We start from the raw sequence: 23,866 nt of genomic DNA, 5'->3' as shown, positions 1-23,866 counted from the left end.
AATAACATTCTTTAGGATGTTACAGTACAATCTGTAGTGTTTCCTATACTGAGGTTTATCAGAATTTCTGAGTGAAACATAAAGCATTCTTGTTTTCTGCATGAAGTTTTTATTCCCTTAGTGAGCCACTGTCTCCTACAATCATTCTGGTTTGTACTTCTTGAAATTTTCTTAGGAATTACAGCTTCAAAAAGGGTAACAAATTCATTTAGGAAAAGGTTGAATTTATCATTTATATTTTTAGCCTGATATACTGCCTCACAATCTAACTGCTCCAAATGCCTACTGAAGGTTTCCAGATTCTCACTGTTGATTAACCTGTATGGCCTACTGATAGAACTGCTCTTGTTAGCAGGGCTTACATCATGTATTTCCAACAGCTGCCCATCATGGTCTGAGAGACCATTTAAGATTTTTGTTACAAATATATTTTCGATTCTATTATTATCTACAAAAATATTGTCAATCAGACTTGTACAATTCTTTGTTACCCTAGTGGGAAAGTCAACAACTGTCCTCAGATTGAAAGAATTCATTACATTCTCAAACTCTGTTCTATCATTGTTACAGGTAAGAAAATGTACATTAAAATCACCAAGCATTATTATTTCTTTGTTTTTTTAATACAAGTACGTTAAAAGTGATTCTACTTGCTTGAAGAATACACTGACCTTTCCTGAGTGAGCTCTTTAGGAAGCAATAACATAAATAGGCAGTGTATTAGCAAGGACTTCAATGCAACAAGCCTCAAAATGCTGGTCAACACAATATTTTTTTTACATCTATAGATTTGTACACTATATTATTTCTAACATACATTATCATTCCTCCTTTGTCCATTTTACTTCTAATATAAAAAGTTGCTAAGTTGTACCTGTATAGTTGCAGCATTTCAATCCTTTCCTTCATATGATGTTCAGTAAAACATAAAATATGGGCATTGTTTATTGCATCCTTGTCATAAATGCAAACAGACAACTGGTCCAGTTTGTTCCTTAGACCCATAATATTTTGATGAAATAAGCAAAGTTTGTCATTTCCTAAACTCTTTGATTCAATGGCACTTCTTTGTTGTGAACTGGAATTAGAGATTATTGCAGGTCTACCTGAAGGTATCTTCCTTATGTTAGTCTTGGAACTGAGGACAGGTACCAAAAATCCTGTAGAGTTGTATGTTTCCTGGCTCTTGTGCTTCTTCTGTTACTGTTGATGATGGTGAAGCTGCTGCAAAGTATTTCACTGTTGAAGACTGAGGAGGGGCCAATACTGATGAAAGGTTCTGAGCCACTGATGGTTTCATTTAGGAAAAGTGAAAAATGGTACAACAATTGAAAATGTAACCAAATTCCTTGAGAAAATCTTTCCAGGATATAGCAACTTTCATGTAGAAAAACTGGAAACAAAGGGTGTGAACAGCAGCTTCAAGATTGGTGTGGTCTTCCATCTAAAGGACGAGGTGATGGACACAACACTATGGCCAAAGAATATTGTAGTCAGGCGTTTTTTATTCCGGAGATCGACCAGTGCCCCAGTAAAATAGTGCCTGAAGTAAAAACCCAAGGCCCCATAATATCTCACAGAAGTAACAGTAGAGATGATAGTTATATGCCGATAGTTATAGCAGTTGTTAATATACAGTGTTTAAGAACCAAGGTGGACCTTCTATCATTCTTTGTAGAAGAAGTCAAACCAGATGTTTTATGTATCTGTGAACACTGGTTAGATGAAGCAGAAGGTGACTATTACAGAGCCATTGAATATTTGGACATGGTAAATTCTTGGTATTGAACTACTACAATTCATGGTGGTGTATCTGTATATGCAAGCAAGACTCTTAGTGTAAAGGAAATAGACTTAAAAAACTTTTCCACAGACCTAGATCTAGAATTAGCTTCACTAGTGTTAACAGATATTGACCTTATTATTGTCTCTATGTACCACTCACCAGATGGTAATTTTGAAAACTTTATTGCACAAATGGAAACCTGTTTGTCCTACCTAACACGTCTTAAATCTAAAATTGCACTGTGTGGAGATTTCAACATACATACAAGTGATGGAAGCACTAAAGAGAGAGTCTTCATGACTTTAATAAATAGCTATGGGCTGTTTGTTGCAAACTGACTGCCAACAAGAGGTGATGCCTGCCTAGACACAGTTATCACTAACCTCAATATCTGGGACTATATTATCAGTGTAGTTGAACCAATGATTGCTCATCATAGTGCATTAGTAATGGAAATAAGTACTAAATGCTTGAGTCAACTGTAACCAAGCTCATGGCACTCCAGTTACACATTTAGTAAAAGGATCATAAAAGTAGAAAGACTAAATGACCTTAAAATAGCCCTGTCAAGTGTAAACTGGCAGCAAAAAATTGCAGGAATGGGGGCCAGTGCCTCATTCGAATGTCTGTTCCAATGATTAAAAGCTAAATTTGATGATTTATTTCCAGAAATCCACAAGAAGTGTCCTACAGGCAAAGTTAAAGGAAGGGACAAACCTACTACAGGGAAGATGTGATATACCCCTGAGCTAAACAAATTAAAATGCATTGTGTTGATTTTCATGGACATATGTGAAAGCAGCTAGAGATCTCCCATCTAGAGACCTGCTTCATTGTAACTATGTAAGAGCCAAACGAATTTACAGAAAGCAAGTGGAGGAGGCAAAAAAGAGATACAATGACAGGTTCATTAAAGAGGCTTATAATCCATGCAAAGCAGCTTGGAATCTGGTAAACAAGTGCAGAAAAAAGCCCACCTCAGCCTTAAATTCTGGTAGCCCCGACACCTTCAATCAGTACTTTGTTAGGATAGTGAAAGATACTATTAATGAAATACCTGACTCAGGCTTAGTCCCACAAGTCACATGAGAATCATAACCAGTAGCACTTTTGAAAACTGGAAGGAAGTCCACCCTAAGGATATCATAAATATAGTTAAGTCATACAAGAACTCAGAGAGCAAAGACATCTATGGTATGTCTTGCACAATGCTGAAGAAAATTATTGCAGAGCTTGCTCAATCATTATCTATAGCAATTAACAAATGCTTATCCTCTAGTGTCTTCTGAAAATTTCTTAAACTAGCATGGACAGTACCAATCTACAAAAAAGGTGACCGGTATGAAATGTCCAGCTACAGTCCAATTTCTATCATTCCTATTCTAGCTAAAGTTATGGAGTCTGTTATGAAACTCCAGTTACTGAATTATTTTGAAGTAAATAAGCTCTTCCAGGACACACAGCATGGTTTTCACAAGGGAAAGTCAATGTTTACGGCAGCACTGAACTTAACCAGAAAAATAAGGCAAGGATTCAAAGACAGAGAAAGTGTGGCACTGACACTCTGTGATCTTAGCAAGGCATTTGACTGCATTTCCCACAAGATACTGCACAATAAATTGAAGTGTTATGGTGTCGGAGGTGTTGTTCTGGCAACTTTTCAGTCTTATCTAGAAAATCGGAGACAAGTGGTATCAATTCATGGAGCATCACAAGAACAAAAGCTGGAATATGGAGTACCCGAAGGGTCTGTCATAGGGCTTCTTCTGTTCCTTATTTATGTCAATGATATGGGTTATAACAACAATATGTTACAATTTGCTGATGACACCTCCCTTTTTGCCAAAGGAAGAACTGCTGCAGAATCATTCCAAGAAACAGATGTACTCTTCCAAAACATTAAAGAATGGTTCATCAAAAATAAAATGAAAATGAATGAAGGAAAAACACAACATCTGATATGCACCCTTAACAACATCAGATACCATGATAATATGGAGGCTGTCAAACTGTTGGGTTTCATGATAGACAGGAAACTAACAATGAACGAACACACAGTGTACGTGTGCTCCAAGCTCTCCTGTGTAATATACCTTCTGAGGAGGTTAAAAGGTGTATTGAGTGACCAATATCTCATTATAGTATATTATGCCCTATTCCATATCCACATCAATTATGGCCTACTGTTATGGGGACATTCTGTAGGTTGTAAGGATGTGCTAATTCTACAGAAAAAAGCTCTTAGAATAATCATATCAAGCAAAAGTGGGGCAACCATAGCACCATATGGTTTCCCCCTTCAAGCTAGATGAGTTTCATTCTTAGTAGTTTTTTTGTTTGATGCTTATTTTGTGAGATATTTGGCCTGATCACTATCAATGGACCACCCTGTATAATGTAAGTCCAAGATCATACCTGTCACAAATTGTCTAGTCAGACAAAAATTCATATAATTGTTTTTCAATACATTGTTTCTCTGGCACACTTCATTATAAAGAACACTACTCTTTTTGAAAGCAACTCAACAGTCTACATGTATGACACCAAACATAATAATGACATATATTACCAACATAAAATGCTGTTCTTGGTGCAGAGAGATGCTTCGCATGCCAGAACAAATATGTTAAGCTTTCTTTCTACTGAGCTTAAAAAGTTAAGAAATAGAAAATTTACATTCACAACTAAACTATGCCAATTGTTCTTGAATCTATCTTCCTATTCTACTGAGGATTTTGTAAATGAAAGCTTACGAAGATCTAGGTCACAGACTGTGGTCACGAGTGTGTGAGCTGTGCTTGTGTGTATGTTATCCACTTTAGAGGAAGGCCTGAAAGTTCACATCTCACATGTTTAGCAGTCTTTCTGTATTGCCTGTCTGTGGCTCAACGTCTCCTCTATATGGTGACTTACAAAAGAAAAGATATGGTTAAATAGATTTATGATTATCAAATGTCAATAGAGGTACCATATTTTATGTAGATGAGCTTATTTTCTTTCAGTTACTGTGCCGTGCAAATATAGAGAATGTTTCACTGTTGCCGTGACAGGCCTCTAAGGGTTGTGGAGTGAACTTAGTATTATTAAGTTTTGATGAGGAACCCATGTACAGAAATGCACCATTTGGATGTAAAATATGTTTGTAGACTAAATCAATTTAAAATATCCTGCTTCATGATATTCAGAAAGTGGGAACAATAATCTCTGACCTGTGTGCTCTACAGCAGCCCATGGCATGAAAAAAGTTTTAAGTATTCATCATTGGGTTCTCTTCAACATGATGTAGGACAACTTCTTCAAAGCTACGAGTGCGACTCATTGATGGAGTACCACAATCAACCCTCCTCATTGCAAACATGCCAGTTTCTCACAGCTGTTGCTGTGGTCAGACAAAAGTGGTATGTGATGTAGTAATGCCAAAAGAGACTGATGATGGTACCCTCTTTTCAGTTTTTGTGTGACCTGTGAAGTGGTGGATCTGAAAGTGATCCAAACTTCAAATTTATTTTACATCCCAGTGGTACATTTCTGGACATTGGTTCCTGATCAAAACTTTATCTATTATGTCCTGCATACAGCCCTAGTAGCCTGTAATAGGAATTGTGAAACATACTGTATATTTTTATTATGTATATATTGCTGAACCGATTGCCCAGCTGTGTGATAACAATAGTTTTGTCAAACTATTCTGATGATGCCATCATTGAAGTGTGAAGATAAAACTCATTTTTTTTATTTTTAATAGTGAAGCATCTGTTTATAGTTCTGTTGAGTAGTAAATTGTAATTGAATATGCATGTAAATATATGTAAACATAATCTGGACATGTTTGACATCCACAGCATGCTCATAACTTTATGGAACATGCATAAATAAATAAAAATCTGGATAAGTGCAAGTAGAATTCTTGCACCAAGGGTTCCATACAAACTTTATTATGTTTGTAGATAGAATGAGAATTTTACAATTTTTGCCTGTTATCAATATCAATGCTGATAAGATATCAAAATATGTGACACAGACGACCAAACATTTTGATAGCACTGATGTAGAAGCTTACATTTTTTTACTCCACCAAGGGGCTGTAGAATTTGTGCTATATAAATTCCAACTTGGTACAACAACCTTTCCTGAGAAAAAGGGGTCTTAACAGATGGGCAGACAGACAGACAAACAAAACCTACCCACCTCATTTTTCTAATTTTGGTGCTATCTTTGATCATTCCATTGTCTGTCTTTACAGAAATGTCATCTTCATGATTCATTTTTCTTGTCTCACTCTTTGCTATTTTCCAAATTGTCCTCATCTTGTTACCAGAGGAATTTACTCTTTCTTGAAAGTACACTTTGATGAACAAATGACTTTGCTTAGAATTTCACAATAAACTTTGTAACATGGTTTAACCATGTCAAGTCTTTTCTGAAGGTATTTGTCTGAAGTGTAGCCATGTATCCAAGTGAAACACTGACAGTAAACAGGTACTGAATAGAACTGGGGAGACAAGGATTTTGTGGCATAACTTGAATAAAAGAAGGGATCAGTTGATAGGACATATTCTGAGACATCAAGGGAGCACCAATCTGTTACTGGAGGGAAGTGTCAGGTAAAAATTGTAGAGAGAGACCAAGAGATAAGCAGATTCGAAAGGATGTAGGTTGCAGTAGCTATTCAGAGATGGAGAGGCTTCCATAGGATGGAGTAGCATGGAGAGCTGCATCAAACCATTCTTTGGACTGAAGAACACAACAACAACAGTAAGTATTTGTGCAACCTCACAGACTTCATAGAATACAGTGAATTACTCACTGAAGTGCCAACAAGACTAGTATAGGAATGCATATTCACATACAGAGATATGTAAATAGGCAGAATACAGCACTACCAACATCCTGGCCACGGTGGTAATACCGGTTCCCGTCAGATCACCAAAGGTAAGCACTGTTGGGCTGGGCTAGCACTTGGATGGGTGACCATCTGGTCTGCCAAGCATTGTTGGCAAGCACGTTGTGAGGCAAAATTGAGGAGCTACTTGATTGAGAAGTAGCAGCTCTGGTCTCAGAAACTGAAATACGGCCAGGAGAGCAGCATGCTGACCACATGTCCCTCCACATCCACATCCAGTGATGTCTAGGGGCTGAGGATGACATGGCAGCCAGTTGGTACTGTTGGGCCTTCATGGCCTGTTTGGGAGGAGTAGAATTCAGTGCTGTGGTCAGCAAAGTCTATATAAGACAACAAGTGTCTGGCAGAGTTCTTAGATCAGTTACTGCTGCTACAATGGCAGGTTATCAAGATTTAAGTGAGTTTGAACATGGTGTTACAGTTGGCACAAGAGTGATGGGCCACAGCATCTCTGAGGTAGTGATTTTACCATATGACCATTTCATGAGTGTACCATGGATATCAGGAGTCCAGTAAAACATCAAATCTGCGACATTGTTGCAGCTAAAGATCCTGCAAGAATAGGACCAATGACGACTGAATGGAATTATTCAACATGACAGAAGTGCAACCCTTCTGCAAATTTCAATTCTAGACCATAAACAAATGGTAGCATGTGAACTATGCAACAAAACATCATCAATATAGGCTTTTGGAGCCTAAGGCTAGCTCATGTACCCTTGGTGACTGCATGACACAAAGCTTTACTCCTCGCCTTGATCCCTCAACACCAACATTGGACTGCTGATGACTGGAAACATGTTGCATGGTGGGATGAGTCTCTTTTCAAATTGTATCAAGCAGGTGGATGTGTACAAGTATGGAGACAACCTCATGAATCCATGGATCCTGCATGTCAGCAGGGGACTGTTCAAGCTGGTGGAGGCTATGAAATGGTGTAGGGCGTGTGCAGTTGGAGTGATATAGGACCCCTGATGTGTCTAGATACGACTCTGACAAGTGACACGTATGCAAGCATCCTGTATGATCACTGCATCTATTCATGCCCTTTGTGCATTCTGATGGACTTGGGCAATTCCAGCAGGAGAATGTGACACTCCACACATCCAGAATTATTACAGAGTGGCTCTAGGAACACTCTTCTGAGTTTAAACACTTCTGCTGGCTACCAAAATTCACATACACATGAACATTATTGAGCATATCTGGGATGCCTTGCAACTTGCTGTTCAGAAGAGATCTCCACCCCCTCATACTCTTACAGATTTATGGACAGCCCTGCAGGATTCATGGTGTTAATTCCCTCCAGCACTACTTCAGAGTTTAGTCAAAGTCCATGTCATGTTGTGTTGCGGCCATTCTCCTTGCTCAGAGGGCCCTACATGTTAGATAGTATATGTGTGTGTGTGTGTGTGTGTTCAGAATAGTGCTTTGTACTCTCAAGCAATATTTCATTATGTTGTCAGCGGACATTAGACAGGAAATTGTAATATCCCATTTTGCTTCAGAGTACTAAGCACTATTCTGAACATATCTATAGACACACACTGAAGAGCCAAAGAAACTGGTGCACCAGCTTAATATCGTGTAGGGCCCTATGAGCATGCAGAAGTGCCGCAACATGATATGGCATGGACTCGACTAGTGTCTAAAGTAGTGCTGGAGGTAACTGATACCATGAATCCTGCAGGGCTGTCCATAAATCTGTAAGAGTATGAGGGGGAGGAGATCTCTTCTGAACAGCACGTTGCAAGGCATCCCAGATATGCTCACTAATGTTCATTTCTGGGGAGTTTGGCAACCAACGGAAATGTTTAAACCCAGAAGAGGGTTCCTGTAGCCACTCCATAGCAGTTCTGGACATGTGGGATGTCACACTGTCCTGCTGGAATTTCCCGAGTCCACTGGAATGTACAAAGGGCATGAATAGATGCATTGATCAGACAGGATGCTTACATACATGTCACCTCTCAGAGTTTTACCTAGAAATATCAGGGGTCCCATATCACTCCAACTGCACATGCCCTACACCATTACAGAGCCTCCACCAGCTTGAACAGTCCCTTGCTGACATGCAGGGTCCATGGATTCATGAGGTTGTCTCCATACCCATACACGTCCATCCACTTGATACAATTTGAAATGAGACTTACCCAACCAGGCAACACTCCTATCTTTTTCTGCTCCCTGTTCATCCTTCCCCCTTTCCCCATCTCACTGCCCCACAGCCCACAGCCTCCCGACACTGCGTCTGTTGGCAGTCTAGTCCTGCATACCTTTACAAATGTCTGCTTGTGTCTGTGTATATGCGGATGGATATGTGTGTGTGTGCGCGAGTGTATACCTGTCCTTTTTTCTCCCTAAGGTAAGTCTTTCCGCTCCCGGGATTAGAATGACTCCTTACCCTCTCCCTTAAAACCCAAATCCTTTCGTCTTTCCCTCTCCTTCCCTCTTTCCTGATGAGGCAATCGTTGGTTGCGAAAGCTTGAATTTTGTGTGTATGTTTGTGTGTCTATCGACCTGCCAGCGCTTTTGTTTGGTAAGCCTTGTCTTTAAATATGTCTGCTTGTGTCTGTATATGTGTGGATGGATATGTGTGTGTGTGCGAGTGTATACCTGTCCTTTTTTCCCCCTAAGGTGAGTCTTTCCGCTCCCGGGACTGGAATGACTCCTTACCCTCTCCCTTAAAACCCACATCCTTTCGTCTTTCCCTCTCCTTCCCTCTTTCCTGATGAGGCAACAGTTTGTTGCGAAAGCTTGAATTTTGTGTGTATGTTTGTGTTCGTTTGTGTATCTGTCGACCTGCCAGCACTTTCATTTGGTAAGTCACATCATCTTTGTTTTTAGGTATATTTTTCCTTCGTGGAATGTTTCCTTCTATTATAACCATATATATATATATATATATATATATATATATATATATATATATATATATATATATATATATATATATGAGGACTTACAATTTTTTCATGTTTGATGTCTGCTGACAACTTATGAAAAATTTTGTCTGAGAGTGCAAAGCACCATTCTGAACCCTTGAACAGGGGCTCCAGATCTGTACGAAAATTATTTTTACTTTTAGTAATTTGTTTGTCAGTTTCCTATAGAAACTTATTATTAACCTGAACTACATTTAGGATGTAAATGTTTTGGTGCCTGAGTGTGAGAATCCCTAGTTTCTCGAAGAGGCTTCTGCAAGATATTTGGTTATTAACTTTACATAAAGTTTCTCTGTTTGGTGTTTCCACACTGAAACACATATTGTTTAATAAAAATAATATGAGAGTGAACCCTGGAGAATAACTGACAATTGAAATAAGTTGAGTGACGGTTGTAAAGCATTTGTATTGTTTGAGGCAGAAAGTGAATGTGGGGACTGGCCATCTAGCCTTGCCCATTCATACTGTGTGTGGACAGGAGGCTACTCCTTCAGCTGGGTATGAGCAGGCACGTGGAGGAAGGGGTGTACTAGGTACTGGGCACTCTAATGTTATAGAGCATGTTAGAGAGCCCCTTAGGAAAATAGCACACAGAGCTGGAAAGAAATGCAATGTCTGCTCAGTGTGTCTGCCAGGGGGGCTCATCTGAGATGTGGAGGAGACCCAGCCTGCAGCTATCAAGCATACAGTGCTCAGTCATCTTCAAGATGTGGTAGTGACCCATATTGCTTGGGTTCTGAGGCCATTCTCAATTTCTTCAGATGGCTGTAAGCAGTAGTGAAGACTGCAGCCTAGCTCATGGGGTGCAAGTGGAACTCACAATTTGCAGTATCATTCCAGGAACTGATTGAGTTCCATTGGTCAGGAGTTGACTGTTGGGTCTCAAACAGAGGATTTGTTGATTCTGTGATGGTCTAGGCTGCAGTTAACTGGACCTTCGTTATGGGTAGAAGATTTGTAGAACTCCCCTTGATAAGTCAGGGATGCACTACCAGAAAGCAGTTACTTGGATAGAAGGTTACTTGTGGAGTCCATGTGGTTTTTCTTTAGGCTAGGTGATAGTTTGTGGTCCACCAATCACTTCCTATTCCAGTCCTGTCACTGCCTTATCCTGCCCTATCAGAGGCTGGGCAACCTGTGAAAGTGGCTACGTTGTATGCCATCTCTGCTGCAATCATTGTGGAGATTTTTATGTTGATATGACTATCAACCAACTGCCCAGCAGGATGAATTGTGACTGCAAAAGTGAAGCCAAGAGCAAAGTAGACCACCCTGTGCACAACATGCAGCTGAACACAACATGCTTGATTTCAATACCTAAGCCATCTGGATCTTCCCCTCCAGCACCATCTTTTCTGAACTGTGCAGATGGGAGTTACCTTTACAATACATTCTCTGCTCCTAAAATTATCCTGGTCACAACCTACAGTGACGTGGTGTCACCACACCCTCCACCCAACAGTTTTCACCCACTCTGGCCTATCACCTTCTCTCTACTCTCATCTGCCATCCATTTTGTGTGCGAACACACCCACCCATGTTTTTCTTTCCCCACTCCTCTCTTTTTTGCTCCCTGTCCACCCCCCCCCCCCCTTTCCCCATCTCCCTGCCCCACAGGGACCTCCCAATGCTGCATCTGTTGGCAGTCTAGTCCCATACACTCTGCCAGACAGTGATCTTCTTTCCCCCCAACCCATACCCTCCTATACCTTTCCCTTCCCTATCCCCTCCGGTCTGCTGCTATGTGACAGTTGCACTCTGGTACAAACTGCCAGAGATGGCAGCCATGGGTTAGTGAGGTGCACTTACTTGGTGTGAATGAATGTGTGTGTGTGTGTGTGTGTGTGTGTGTGTGTGTGTGTGTGTGTGTGTGTGTGTGTGTGTGTTTCCTTTTCCAATGAAGGCTTTGGCCAAAAGCTAAAAATGTAAGTGTCTTTTCATTGTGCCTATCTGCCACTTAACGTATTATGTTTATGGTAAGTGAAAATCTATCCTTCCCTTGTATTGTTGAATGGATCCATCTCCTTTTTAACATCTGACTATCTATGTCCCCTGCAAACAACTGACCACAAAATGTCACATGTCTGTTCCACCTGTCTGCCAGGTCTTGTTTCACATTGCCAATAGAGTTCAATACCAAATTCATTGCACCAGTACACTGTGTTTCTTTTTTTATCTGGTTTAGTAGTTACAAATCCAATGGTCCTGTTACAGTGGTGACACCAGTTTCCATCAGGTCATCAAAGTTACACGTTGTCAGGCTTGGCTGGCACTTGGAAGAGTGACCAACAAGGCCCGCCAAGCAGAGTGCACTCAGCCTTGTGAGGTCACCTGAGGAGCTACTTGACTGAGAAGTAGTGGCTCTGGTCATGAAAATTGGCAGTGGCCGGCAGAGCAGAGTAATGTCCATATGCTTCTCATTATCCACCTCCTGTGACTCCTATGGGCTGAGGGTGACACAATGGTCAGTTGTTACTGTTGGGCTTCCAAGGACTTCATTTTAACTGTTTCCAGTGATATAACAGCCCAGTTTTACTAGGGGAATCCTGTTACAGCTCCAAGTTCAAGTGTCTTCTCCTCAGGAACTGTGCCTAATGTTATTGCAGGCCATGTACATTACAATACCTCAATCACTGCTATGGACTTGGCTGTCTCAGTGTCCAAGACTGCCAAATATTTTATTAACAGACCTGCTACATGTTTGTGTATTGTTTCTGTGAGTGATCCTATCCTCCAAATAAACAACATGTTGTATGTCATCAGCAGTGACATCAAGAGTTTATGAATTATGCTGGTAGAGTATGCAGTCTGAACTTATGCAACTCATACAGTATTTGGGAAGTCAGCAATATCAGCAGCTGGCACAGTCAGTGAAATATGTAAGAATGACAAAAGCAAAATCGGATGTTGTTCTTGTTAATAAAAAGCTCAGTGACAATACATTCTTCTCAGCTAGCACTCACTCCTTTCAATGAATGTTCAGGAATGGAAGTTCTACCTCTGACATTTATAACACTGTGGTCAAGCTTTTTATGTAACTTAACCAAGTCTTACTATAATATACTATGCTTGTTACAAAGACTAAAATCATTACCTGAACCTAATTCTTTGCATTTGTGTGAAGTTTGTGGCTTACTGACAGCACATTTCATCCATAGAACACATGTCATAATTACACTCGTTCTACATCCTGGTCCTGATGGTCCATCATCTTATCCCTTATGGCATCCTCTTGATGCAGTATGGTCAAGGGGTCAATACACTATTTTGCCAGCCATTGTTGACTTCCCAGATCTCAAACCTGAGATCTCAGAAAGATGAGTGCACCACGTGACAGTCCTCCCACCAGTGCAAAATTCCTGCCAGTACCATGAATTGAACCTGGGTCCTCTCCATGGTAGTCAGACATACTGACCTCTCAGCTTTATCGGTTAAAGGTTGTAATAAATAGGTCAGAATTTCTACAGTGTCATAAGTTATCATTACAGACTTATAAACCTTGGTTTGATAACTTGAAAGGGCTTAGCTGCCCTTGTCATTTTGTCAGAGTACATGAAGTTCCCATAAATGCAGAGCAATATTCACAGGATGGATGGCAGATTGCAGCATTGAGTATGACACAATAACATTCTGGTTAGTTCTCAGCAGCTCTGTCAACATTGATGCAAGGTGAAGTTGTCCTCTGTGTGACAGAAGGACAATTCTTAAACCACACAAAACTTCCCAATCACAATCATTATCATCTGATTCTACTTAAGAATCACCTACTTTTTCAAGGCTGCTATTGTATCTAATATGTTTTGAGACTTGTGCTTGGCATAGCTGCCATCATAACTGTACTGAATGCATTTACTGTCACAGAATTGGGCATATCCACAATGTCTGCCAGGTGGTAAAATGAAAATGCTCTGTATCTAATATGCATCTGATTTCATCTCCTTGGAATCCAGCATTAGGGGCAGCACATAATTTATTTATTACATTGCATATTAAGAAATGATGATAAGTATAGAACCAAATGAAAGCAGAATGTAGAGATTATGTGGTAAATAGTGTTGTGTTGTCCATATCACATATGACAGATCCATACCCTTCCAAGTTTTGAAAAGATCTTTGTCAAGAATTATCAGAATTATTTGCCCCCAGATTGGTTTGTGCTTCATCAGTACACATCTCTTTCCTTCCCTTAGCAGCCCCATGATTTTTATATAGATACAGTCAAAGTTAAAATGCAATTATTAGTGGATATTTGTGTCAGAAGTAAATTGCATCTGAGTCATGATTTCAAAGCTGCAATAAATTCTTAGAGATGTAAGAAGGAAGGAAGGAAGATTAGATTTAACATCCCATCAACAGCAAGGTCATTAGAGATGGAGCACAAGTTTTGATTGTTTTAAGGAAGGAGAAGGAAATCAGTCACGCCCTTTCAAAGGAACCATCCTGGCATTTGCCTGGAGTCATTTAGGGAAATCACAGAAAACTACATCTGAATGGCTGGACTTGGATCTGAACCATCATCTTCCTGAATGCAAGTCCAGTGTGCTAATCACTGTGCCACTTCACTCAATTAGAGGTGGAATCATACCCTCTCTTTGCTTAGAAGATATTTTATTGTGGTGAAACAGTGTGTGTGCTTTTTGCAGAGAGATTTCTCAGACATATATTAACAACTGCCATTTGGTGTTGATCACAGAATTTGGTGATGGTAAATATGATGGTAATGAGGATCACCCAGTGGCTAAACATGCCTTGGTGCATGGCTAGCACATCTTGGCACAGTGTTACACCATCCGGGTTATCTGGATACTTCCCACTAACACCAACCTGTCAGAACTCCAGAGATGGGAACTTGCCCTTCAGTATATCCTCTCTTCTCATTATCCGCCAGGCCTCAACCTCCGCTAATTTCAAGTTGCCGCCACTCATACCTCACTGTCTTTCAACAACATCTTTGCCTCTTTACTTCCACCTCAACTGACATCTCTGCCCAAACTCTTTGCCTTTACAAATGTCTGCTTGTGTCTGTGTATGTGCGGATGGATATGTGTGTGTGTGCGAGTGTATACCTGTCCTTTTTTCCCCCTAAGGTAAGTCTTTCCACTCCCGGGATTGGAATGACTCCTTACCCTCTCCCTTAAAACCCACATTCTTTTGTCTTTCCCTCTCCTTCCCTCTTTCCTGATGAAGCAACTGTTTGTTGCAAAAGCTTGAATTTTGTGTGTATGTTTGTGTGTCTATCGACCTGCCAGCGCTTTTGTTTGGTAAGTCTCATCATCTTTGTTTTTAGATATATTTTTCCCACGTGGAATGTTTCCCTCTATTATATTCATATCATTGATTTTTTAGTTATATAGGTATAAGTGTTTATTTCTGGATGCAACCAGTGCACCAGCAATTTTACAGACTTATTCAAACTTTAAGTTGCACCATTCTGCATAAATTACTTGGATATCATTGTTAAGGGCCAAGGAGATATGCAATGGGACTACTGATTAGAAAGTTGATTTTTTTTTTTTTTTTTTGTTCAGTCAGTATTTTCAGTTGAATGAAACAACTAACTGAAACTGATCTCTGCAGCCACATTACCTCTATGACTGTTTCTTATTCAGTCTCCAGGTTTGAATGGTTTTGCTTAATGTCAGATAACTGACTGACAAGTCACTGATGTTTACGTCACTCAGTCTCCAGTTAGGAGTGCCCTTGTATGTATACTTTTTCAGCCTTTTCAATGATATATGAGAGCTGAATAGTATTGTCTACTCATTTAAACGCAAATAATTTATATTGTTTCAAGAAGAGGAATAAAAAAGTATATTTCCATGAATGAAGTACTTTTAAAATTTTGCATTTATTTATTTAAATACAAAATATCCATACTCCTTTCATTAAATATGAATTTTTGGTAGTTTTAAAAGTTTAATAATTGGTGCTACATTGTACATTTATACCTACATAAATGAACAATTACTATTGTAATTTAAATTTATTGGGGCTCTGTCTCTCTCTTTCCACTGGTTTGGACCCATCACCAAAATCATCTTTTGGTAAATGGTGAGGTGACATGAACAGAAAGTATAGAACATACTTCTTTTTCGAATTGTTTGGCGACTTAATCACCTCCTTTTTAACCATGTAATTTGACCAAGTCAAAAGTATGCTTCATTTTGTGTTAAGGTCTTACGCTAATATATTATGCTTGTTACAAACACTGAAATCATTAACTGACCCCAGTACTTTGCATTTGTGTGAGATCTGTGGCCTACTGACAGCACATTTCATCCATAAAACACATGTGATAATTACCATTGCTCCACATTCTGACCCTGCTGGACCATCTGGTGCTGACTGGCCACCATGTCATCTTATCCTTACAATGAAAAGGTCAATACACTACTTTTCCTGCCATTGTTGACTTCCCATATCTCAATGCATCAATGCATGAGGTGCACTTACTTGTGTGTGTGTGTGTGTGTGAGTGTAGGTGTCCTTTCCTGAAGAAGGCTTCAGCTGTGCCTGTCTGCAGCTCAACAGTGCTTAGCAATATATACTTTTCATAATATTGTTAATATTCCAACCTGGAGTTTCCACTGGTTTACTTTCATGAAATGACACTGTAGTGAAGCTAGAATATTACATTTCACCTGCATACTTTTCACGTACTTAGTGTAATGTCTGCATTTCCATGTAATTTATCAGCACTGCCACAGACCTATGAAAAGAGCAGATTATCTTCCCTGGTTAGTCTTATAAAACAAAATCTTGAACTAAATGTGTAGAATCTCACAATATAATGAAAAGGATTGTTGCTACTCCCCGTATAATGGAGATGCTGAGTCACACAAAGGGATAACAAAAAGACTGTCAGAAAGTTAATTTTTGACCAAAAAATAGACAAAACACTCTCTCTCTCTCTCTCTCTCTCTCTCACACACACACACACACACCTCCAGCCCCAGCTGCCATCAGACATTGTGGCCATATGTGTGTGTGTGTGTGTGTGTGTGTGTGTGTGTGTGTGTGTGTGTGTGTGTGTGTGTGTGTTTGTGATTTTGGCCTATTTTTGAGGAAGACCTTGTTGGCCAAAAGCTAACTTTCCTACGATCTTTTTGGTGTGCCTCTCTACGACTCAGCATCTCCGCTATATAGTGAGCAACAACTATACGTTTCATTATACTGTTATATTCCATCCCGGATTTTCCACTGTTTGAGTAGAATCTAAAGTTCCATAATTTGTAATGTACTGCTAATAAATTTAGTCACTGTAACTAGTTTTCAAACAGAATGCTAGACTAATAGCTTGGAGTGAAAAAATATTAAAATGGAATATCTTGTTAATTGGGTCTGCTTCTTGTACTTTGATTATAATTATTTCCCTTTTCCTTATATGTATCTCTGTGTATTGTCATCACAGAATTTTATGACCTTGTGGCATTTCTGAAATCCGTAGAAAGATAGTATAGCAGTTTCTGTTATGAGTATATCACTTCATGCACAAGTATGCATCAATTGTTGTTCCATAATTGATATACTCATTGTAATTAGTGTACTTACTTTTAACTCACTGTCAGAAAATGCTGCACACCAAGGAGAAACTGCAACCAGATTCCATGCTTTGTCATACCGACACATGTCATATATTGTAGATATATCATCTGTAACAAAATGTTGTGATTTATTTAATCTGAATTTGTATGTTGCTATTAAAAAAAATTGAAATGCATTAATGATATTTTACCATATTTCAGTTGATAACGAAACCCCAGTCTCTTGCTAACGTTAGCTATCACTTCCTCCATCCATGGCCCCTCTTCAAACAGTGTTTGTTCAATTTTTGCATCAGGGTTATCATCTACCATTGTTTTCCATGCATTGCAGGTGTCATATGGCTAGAAGAAAATTATGTCTGTCATTTGTGGAGTAGGTAATACAGAACAGCAAAAAACTTAATATTTAGGTCATAGCATCTGTGTTTCACTAGTGAATAAAATGTTGCCAATTTTAAAGGTATACAGCAATCTTTTATAATAAATGAAACTCTTACATCCTTGTTTGTTGCTTGACATATGTCTATGGTGGTTAAATGGTGAATTAAAGCAATTTACTTTTGATAAAAGTGGTCTGTCTGAAACTATATTTCAGATGATTTATACATAATTAATGTAGTTTACTGCAGATGCCCTGTCTATTGGTGGTGAGCAAGCTCTTGCTCAGTACACAGAAGGTGTTACTAAGAAAGATCTTCGTAGCCAGGCATTGCCCCTTTCCCCCTCCCCCTCCCCCCCCCCCCCCTCGAAACCTTGTTCCTATTCACATTTCCTTTGCCATATCCACATATGCCCCTAATCTTCTGAACACCTCCAGCAACCATGAAAGCCATGGCTTTGACTACTTCTCATTTTCCTCAGAAATTGTATTATGTGATGCTAAAAGAAAAAGGAATAACGTTATTCAATCAAAAGTACATAACACTGGAATACTCTCCAACTGAGCTGTATCAGAGTGCCAGGATTACAAACCTGTTTTCCATGACAGTTTCAGTCACTAAAGGATGTCTTGTCTACAACCAATATGTTGCATAGAATTACAATATATTTTTTTTTTATATTTTGAAAATAAAGTCAGTATCAGAAAGAAGAAAGTTACAGCTATGGAATAATTTGATTAAAAAAACTGAGCTTTGGCGCATAGTCAAGTTTGTCATCCACAGTCCACTTGCATGTTTTCTAATGTCACCTATCCACCATCCATTACGTCTCCATCATGGTTCAGATTCAGATTCTTTATTGGTCATTCAGCATTATTACATGCAATAGACTTCGTCAGTTCACTTAACCTATTAATTTTACAAAATAAATTTTTACATATTTAAGTTGATATTGGGCATTTCTAAAAATTCTTCTAATGAATAGAATGGCTTAGTTAACAAGAAGTTATGAACATTGTTTTTAAATAATTTGTCAGGCTTGATTGACCCATTTTTAGACAATTTGTTATACATTTTAATTGCCATATACTTATGGCTATTGTTAGTTTTAGCTAATCTATTTTGTGGCAACAACTGAGAAGTACATGTTCTTGTATAGTAGTCATGCCTTTCATTTGTTACACTTAAATTAGGTAGTTCAGCAAGTATGTAGTTAACACTGTCAAGAATATATAAATTAATAACTGTTAAAATTCTATATTTAATGAACAATGGTTTACAATGTGTTCTATTATCTACCTTAGCCATTACTCTGATTGCTTTCTTCTGGATCACCATAATTTCATTTATTTTTCTGCTGTTTCACCAGAGTATTAACCCATACCTTAAAACAGATTGAAAAAAGGCAAAGTACGCTGTCCTTTAGTACTCAAATGTCACACAGCACATCAGTCTCTTCAACAAATGTATAACTCTTGACAACCTAACCACTATGTGGTCAACATGAGAGTTCCATGTTAGACTGTTGTCAAGTACAATACCTAAAAACTTTGCCTTTTGTTTTTCTATTTTTGTAGTCTTTGATAGACTGAACCACATATTCTGGGTCTTTTCCTCATTTAATAGCAGACCATTGGCATTAAACCATGATGTTGCATTTTCTTTTGCCAATTTCATATCATTTACAAGGTTATCAAGTACATGGTTTACAGATAGAAAAGTTGTGTCATTTGCATACATATATGTCTTTACATCTATATTTCCTGGTAAGTCATTTATGTGTACAAGGAGAAGATGTGGTCCCAATTTAGATCCCTGTGGCATTCCGTGTTAAACCTCGACTATGTTTGACGGATGACTTCCTGAACTCACCACCTGTTTCCTTTTATTGAGGTATGATTTGATGAGTTTTAAACTTTTATCGCGCATTCCATAATACTCAAGTTTAGAGAGCAGAAGTGAGTGGTCAACACGGTCAAAAGCTTTGCTCAGATCACATAAGGTTACCTGTGTGTGCGCATGGCCCTAAATGCTGCTAGAATGTCTCTGACTAAGAGCTCTATGGCATGTATAGCTGACCTTCCTTTTCTGTAACCAAACTGTGATGCACTTAACATACCATTTAGTTCTAGGTACTCATACATCTACTTATATATTATGCCTTCAAAGACTTTTCCTAGTACTGGAATTACTGAAATTGGTCTGCAGTTTGCAGGATCTGATTTGACACCCTTCTTAAAGACTGGAGTTACCTTGGATAGTTTGAGAGGATCAGGAAAAAACCCTTCTATGAGACACAGGTTTATAGAATATGTTAATGGTGCTGCAATGTAATGTATGATTTCTTTCAATAGATTGTTTGACATATTAAAAATATCTGTACTGTATGAATTTTTCATTTCTTTGACTATTTTAAGAACTTCATGTTGGCGTACCTCTTTGAAGTGTTGTCCCAGTTTGTTATGCCCAGTTCTATTATGATTTAGGTTTGCTCTCTCAAGATAATCTATACATGTTACATTGGGTTTACTGATCAGCTTTTTGATATCACCAGCACAGCTTACAAAATATTTATTGAATGTATCTGCTGGTATTGGGACTGTCTTGTCGAAGTTTCTGACTTCACCTTTAACAGTATTAATTACTGACCAGGCTGTTTTGCATTGGTTTTTTCTATTTTTTATGAAATTTGTGTTGTATCTTTGTTTCACCAATTGCAACTCTTTCTTATACAGTTTCTTAATGTTTTTTTTTAGATCCTTAATTTCATTAGAATTGTTTACTTTGGCAAGGCGCTTCAACAGCAGTAGCTTATTTTTTAGATTCTCCAATTCTTTGGTGTACCAAAATTTACCCTTTCTTGTTTTATGGTATTTCTTTTGAGCAAGATGGGCTTTTAAAATACCTGTTAAGTAATTGTGGAATGTTCCTTAAACTGTTGGGGCACTGGAAACACAGTTTTGAAATAATTTGTCCCAGTTTGTTATGCCCAGCTGGTGTGTTAGTTTTATGAGATTGTGTTTTGTTAATATTAAGGTATTAGATTTTGTTAACTTTTGTGCAGCCTTGCTCTCATCCCCTTTTATAAAATGTCTTAACTCTACTGTTAACATGGAGTGGTCTGAGAAAATAAATTCCTTTACCTTGGTGGAGTACATATCACGAGCACAGTTGACAAAAGCATTATCCAAGCATGCTTGTAGTCTTGTTGGTTCTGAATTTACATGATGGAAGTTGTGCTGCCTTAGCACATTCAGTAACTTACTTGCACTGGTTTTGTTACATGTTACATCAAAGCATGAATTAAAGTCTCCCCCAATTACAGTTACTTACTGTTTCCATTTCGTTATGTAGCAGAGTACACTGTCTAAATTATCTAAAAAAGTTTTATCATCTGAGTCAGGGGAATGGTAGATACTTACTATGATAAGTTTCATTATATCACATATTATCCCACTAATTTCAAAGTGTTTCTCTACACATGCCCAACTAAGATCTAGTTCTCTACACTCTATTTCATTTGAAACATAGACAACAGTACCACCATTACGGTACTGAGATCTGCAAAAACTGTTTCCATGTTTATAACCTTCTGGTACATAGTACTGTATTTGTTCTGGTTTAAGCCAATGTTCTGATAGACATAAGAAAGAATACTTATTCTGTGGCAATGACTCCTCCAGAATTTCAACTTTATTTTCAAGACCCTGAATGTTTAAAAATAGGATGTTGTTGTGACTTATCTGTGAGTTAGCAGGCTGGTTTTTCTCATTTTTATTTTCTTCTTGGCTTGAAACCATAAAAAATTATCACTGAATGACACAGATGTATTTTTCCTTTGTCTCCTCCTTAAGCATTGCTGTGTTGCTGCTCCAGTCATTGTTGGTTCTGCTGCTGTTGCTGCTTCTGCTGATAATGATGGTGCTGCTGCTGTCTCACTTATTTCTGGTTCTGTTGTTCCACAACTGCTGTGCCTTTCTGTGAATTATTAACATTTGGAGTGTTCACTTGCATTAATAAAATTTCACATTTGTCTTGGAGAGGTGTAGCTTCACTGACATCAGATTTCACATTGGAGTCTACAGGTAACACACACTTCCTGTCCATGAGAGGTATGACTTTTCTATCATCACACTGCACATTTGAGATTTTATTTACAAGTTCTAAAATTTTTGTTACTATTATGTTTTTTCCAAGTACATTCAGATGAGAACCATGTGTTGTGTGAAATCTTTTCCCTAAAAGCCATTCTATCAAGTCGTAACGGTGTAGCACTGAAAAGACAATAACATTTGTTCCTCTCAGCTCATACAGTTTTCTTTTTAGCGAGATTAAGAGATCGTTTTTTTCGTTCCTAGCTATATCATTTGATCCCGCCAGGGAGATGGAAAAGTCCTTTTTGCTCAATGAGGAAATTTTTTCTTTACTCATTGACATAGCAGCACTGAATTTTGCTCCTGGTTTTATCGTACAGTTAAAATTAAAATTCTGACTACTTGTAAGCCCAAATTCAGTGGCTATATTTCATCCTTGGCTGTCGGCATACAGTTCAATTTTACCAGTACTTGCTGTTCCAAGATTACCTGTTTTCTGCCTACCTTTGCAGTAAGTGAAGTCTTGTTTGGCACTATTTATTATGTCCTTTTTGCTAACACATGTCGATATTGTTTCAGAAGAGCAGCTTAGTGGTGGAAGATTTTTTCATGAGCACTTTCGCATATGATCTTTTACTTAACTGCTTCTGAAATATTCCATGTTTTACCTTATTCGCAAAGTCGTTTGGTTTTCCACTTGGTACACTCGCAATGTTAACTTCACTGTCATAATCTGTAGTCTAAAGAGTTTGAAAGTAATTTTCGTTCACTACATTTATGTTTCTTTCATCGTTTCCTGTATCTTGTATTATCTGTTTGCGTCTTTTGTACTTCACTTCCGTCCAATTCTCCAACATATTCGTACTTTCATGGCGCGAGTTTTTAATGTTCCGTTCACTTTTTTCTTCTTTAAGTTTCTTGATATCCATCTTCAAGGAACTGATAATAAATTGTAAACTAGACACCCATACACTGAGCTTTGTAATTTCATCCTTACAACTGTCACAATTTTTATTTTTCATGGCAAAATTCACACTTTTTCTCGGAGAAGCACAATGAATTTTTACACTAGCCGCCATCTTCCCTTATCTCCTGGAATCCAGCAAATACCTTCCTTGATCTAAGATCTGTTCACCTTTCTGCATTTCATGCCCATTTCCATTTCATTTTCTTTATGGTCATAATTAGATCTGGCTCTCTATACTGACTCCTGTTCCACTTGTTTGTTTTTCTGTCTCTCCTGACAACTTCCAACATGCAACTCTCTACATCTACAGCTACATCCTACATTCACTTACTGCAAACCACCATGAAATGCAAGTCAGAGACTACTTCCCACAGACCATGTATTAAGGTTTCTTCTTGTTCCATTTTCATTGTGTCTCCTGTTGTAAGTGATCTGCTTTGCACATTAACTGCATTTTCCTAGTATCCTGTCAACAAACTGAAGTCTGCTACCTGGTTTACCTATGGTTCAGCCTATGTGTTCATTCCACTATGTATCCCCACAAATTTTTACACTGAAGGATATGTAAGAACTGATTGATTCCAGTTGTGACATTCTCACTGAGTGACCTTCAGTTTTAGATTTGTTTCACATTGTCAGTTCACAAAACTTTTATCCATTATGGATGAGGAATGGGCTCCAGAAGATGTGGGGATCTTGTAAAATATGACTTCTTTATCCTGATGTCCAGTAGCACAGCACTTCCTGAGCACATTAAGGCAGGTTTCCTTCACCTAAGCATGTGGCTTTATGTTCCCAACAGAAAGTGCTGCTTGAAATGACAGTGCTTTTGGCATACTACTCTTGGGTGTAAGGGAGAAGCCACTTGTGACAAATGTGGTAAGGCCATCCGTGAAGAACTCACATGTTCTTCACCTCTGAAGTGTGTAAATTGCTCTGGGGCTCACCCTGTCTGGAGTCAGGATTTCAGCATATACCTTGAATAATGGAAGATACAAGAGCTTAAGATTATGAAGCGTATCCCATATGGTGATGCCAAAAAGAAGTAAAAAGTCATGCTGTCCCCATTGGTCACTACCTTCTTTGTTTCAGTTACGAAACAGCCAGTGCAGAAGATCAATGCAGTTACACAAAGAGAGGTTGCTAGTGTCAGCACTAACACCTGCATTTGTCAATGCACTTGTGTTGCAGCAATTATTTCACCAACTGTACCTCCCTCAGAACATCAGAAAAGGTGGTGGTTGCTG

The 23,866-nt window shown here is 38.6% G+C and overlaps 1 protein-coding gene across 2 annotated transcripts in view; it reads right to left on the bottom strand.

Moving 5' to 3' along the window:
• The window catches only part of LOC126162535 (multiple inositol polyphosphate phosphatase 1), a 264,549-nt gene that overhangs the window by 20,015 nt on the left and 220,668 nt on the right, over positions 1 to 23,866 (bottom strand). For both annotated transcript variants that reach the window (XM_049919108.1, XM_049919109.1), the window contains exons 6-7: positions 17,370 to 17,520; positions 17,186 to 17,286 (exon numbers count right to left, since the gene is read on the bottom strand). In XM_049919108.1, coding sequence (XP_049775065.1) covers positions 17,186 to 17,286; positions 17,370 to 17,520 — 252 coding nt within the window. The remainder of the gene's footprint in view (positions 1 to 17,185; positions 17,287 to 17,369; positions 17,521 to 23,866) is intronic.

The sequence above is a fragment of the Schistocerca cancellata genome, chromosome 2, assembly GCF_023864275.1.
Source record: "Schistocerca cancellata isolate TAMUIC-IGC-003103 chromosome 2, iqSchCanc2.1, whole genome shotgun sequence".
NCBI classification, from domain to species: domain Eukaryota; kingdom Metazoa; phylum Arthropoda; class Insecta; order Orthoptera; family Acrididae; genus Schistocerca; species Schistocerca cancellata.
Note: the sequence above shows the minus strand (reverse complement) of the source record. Positions and strands in the feature narration are given on the sequence as shown.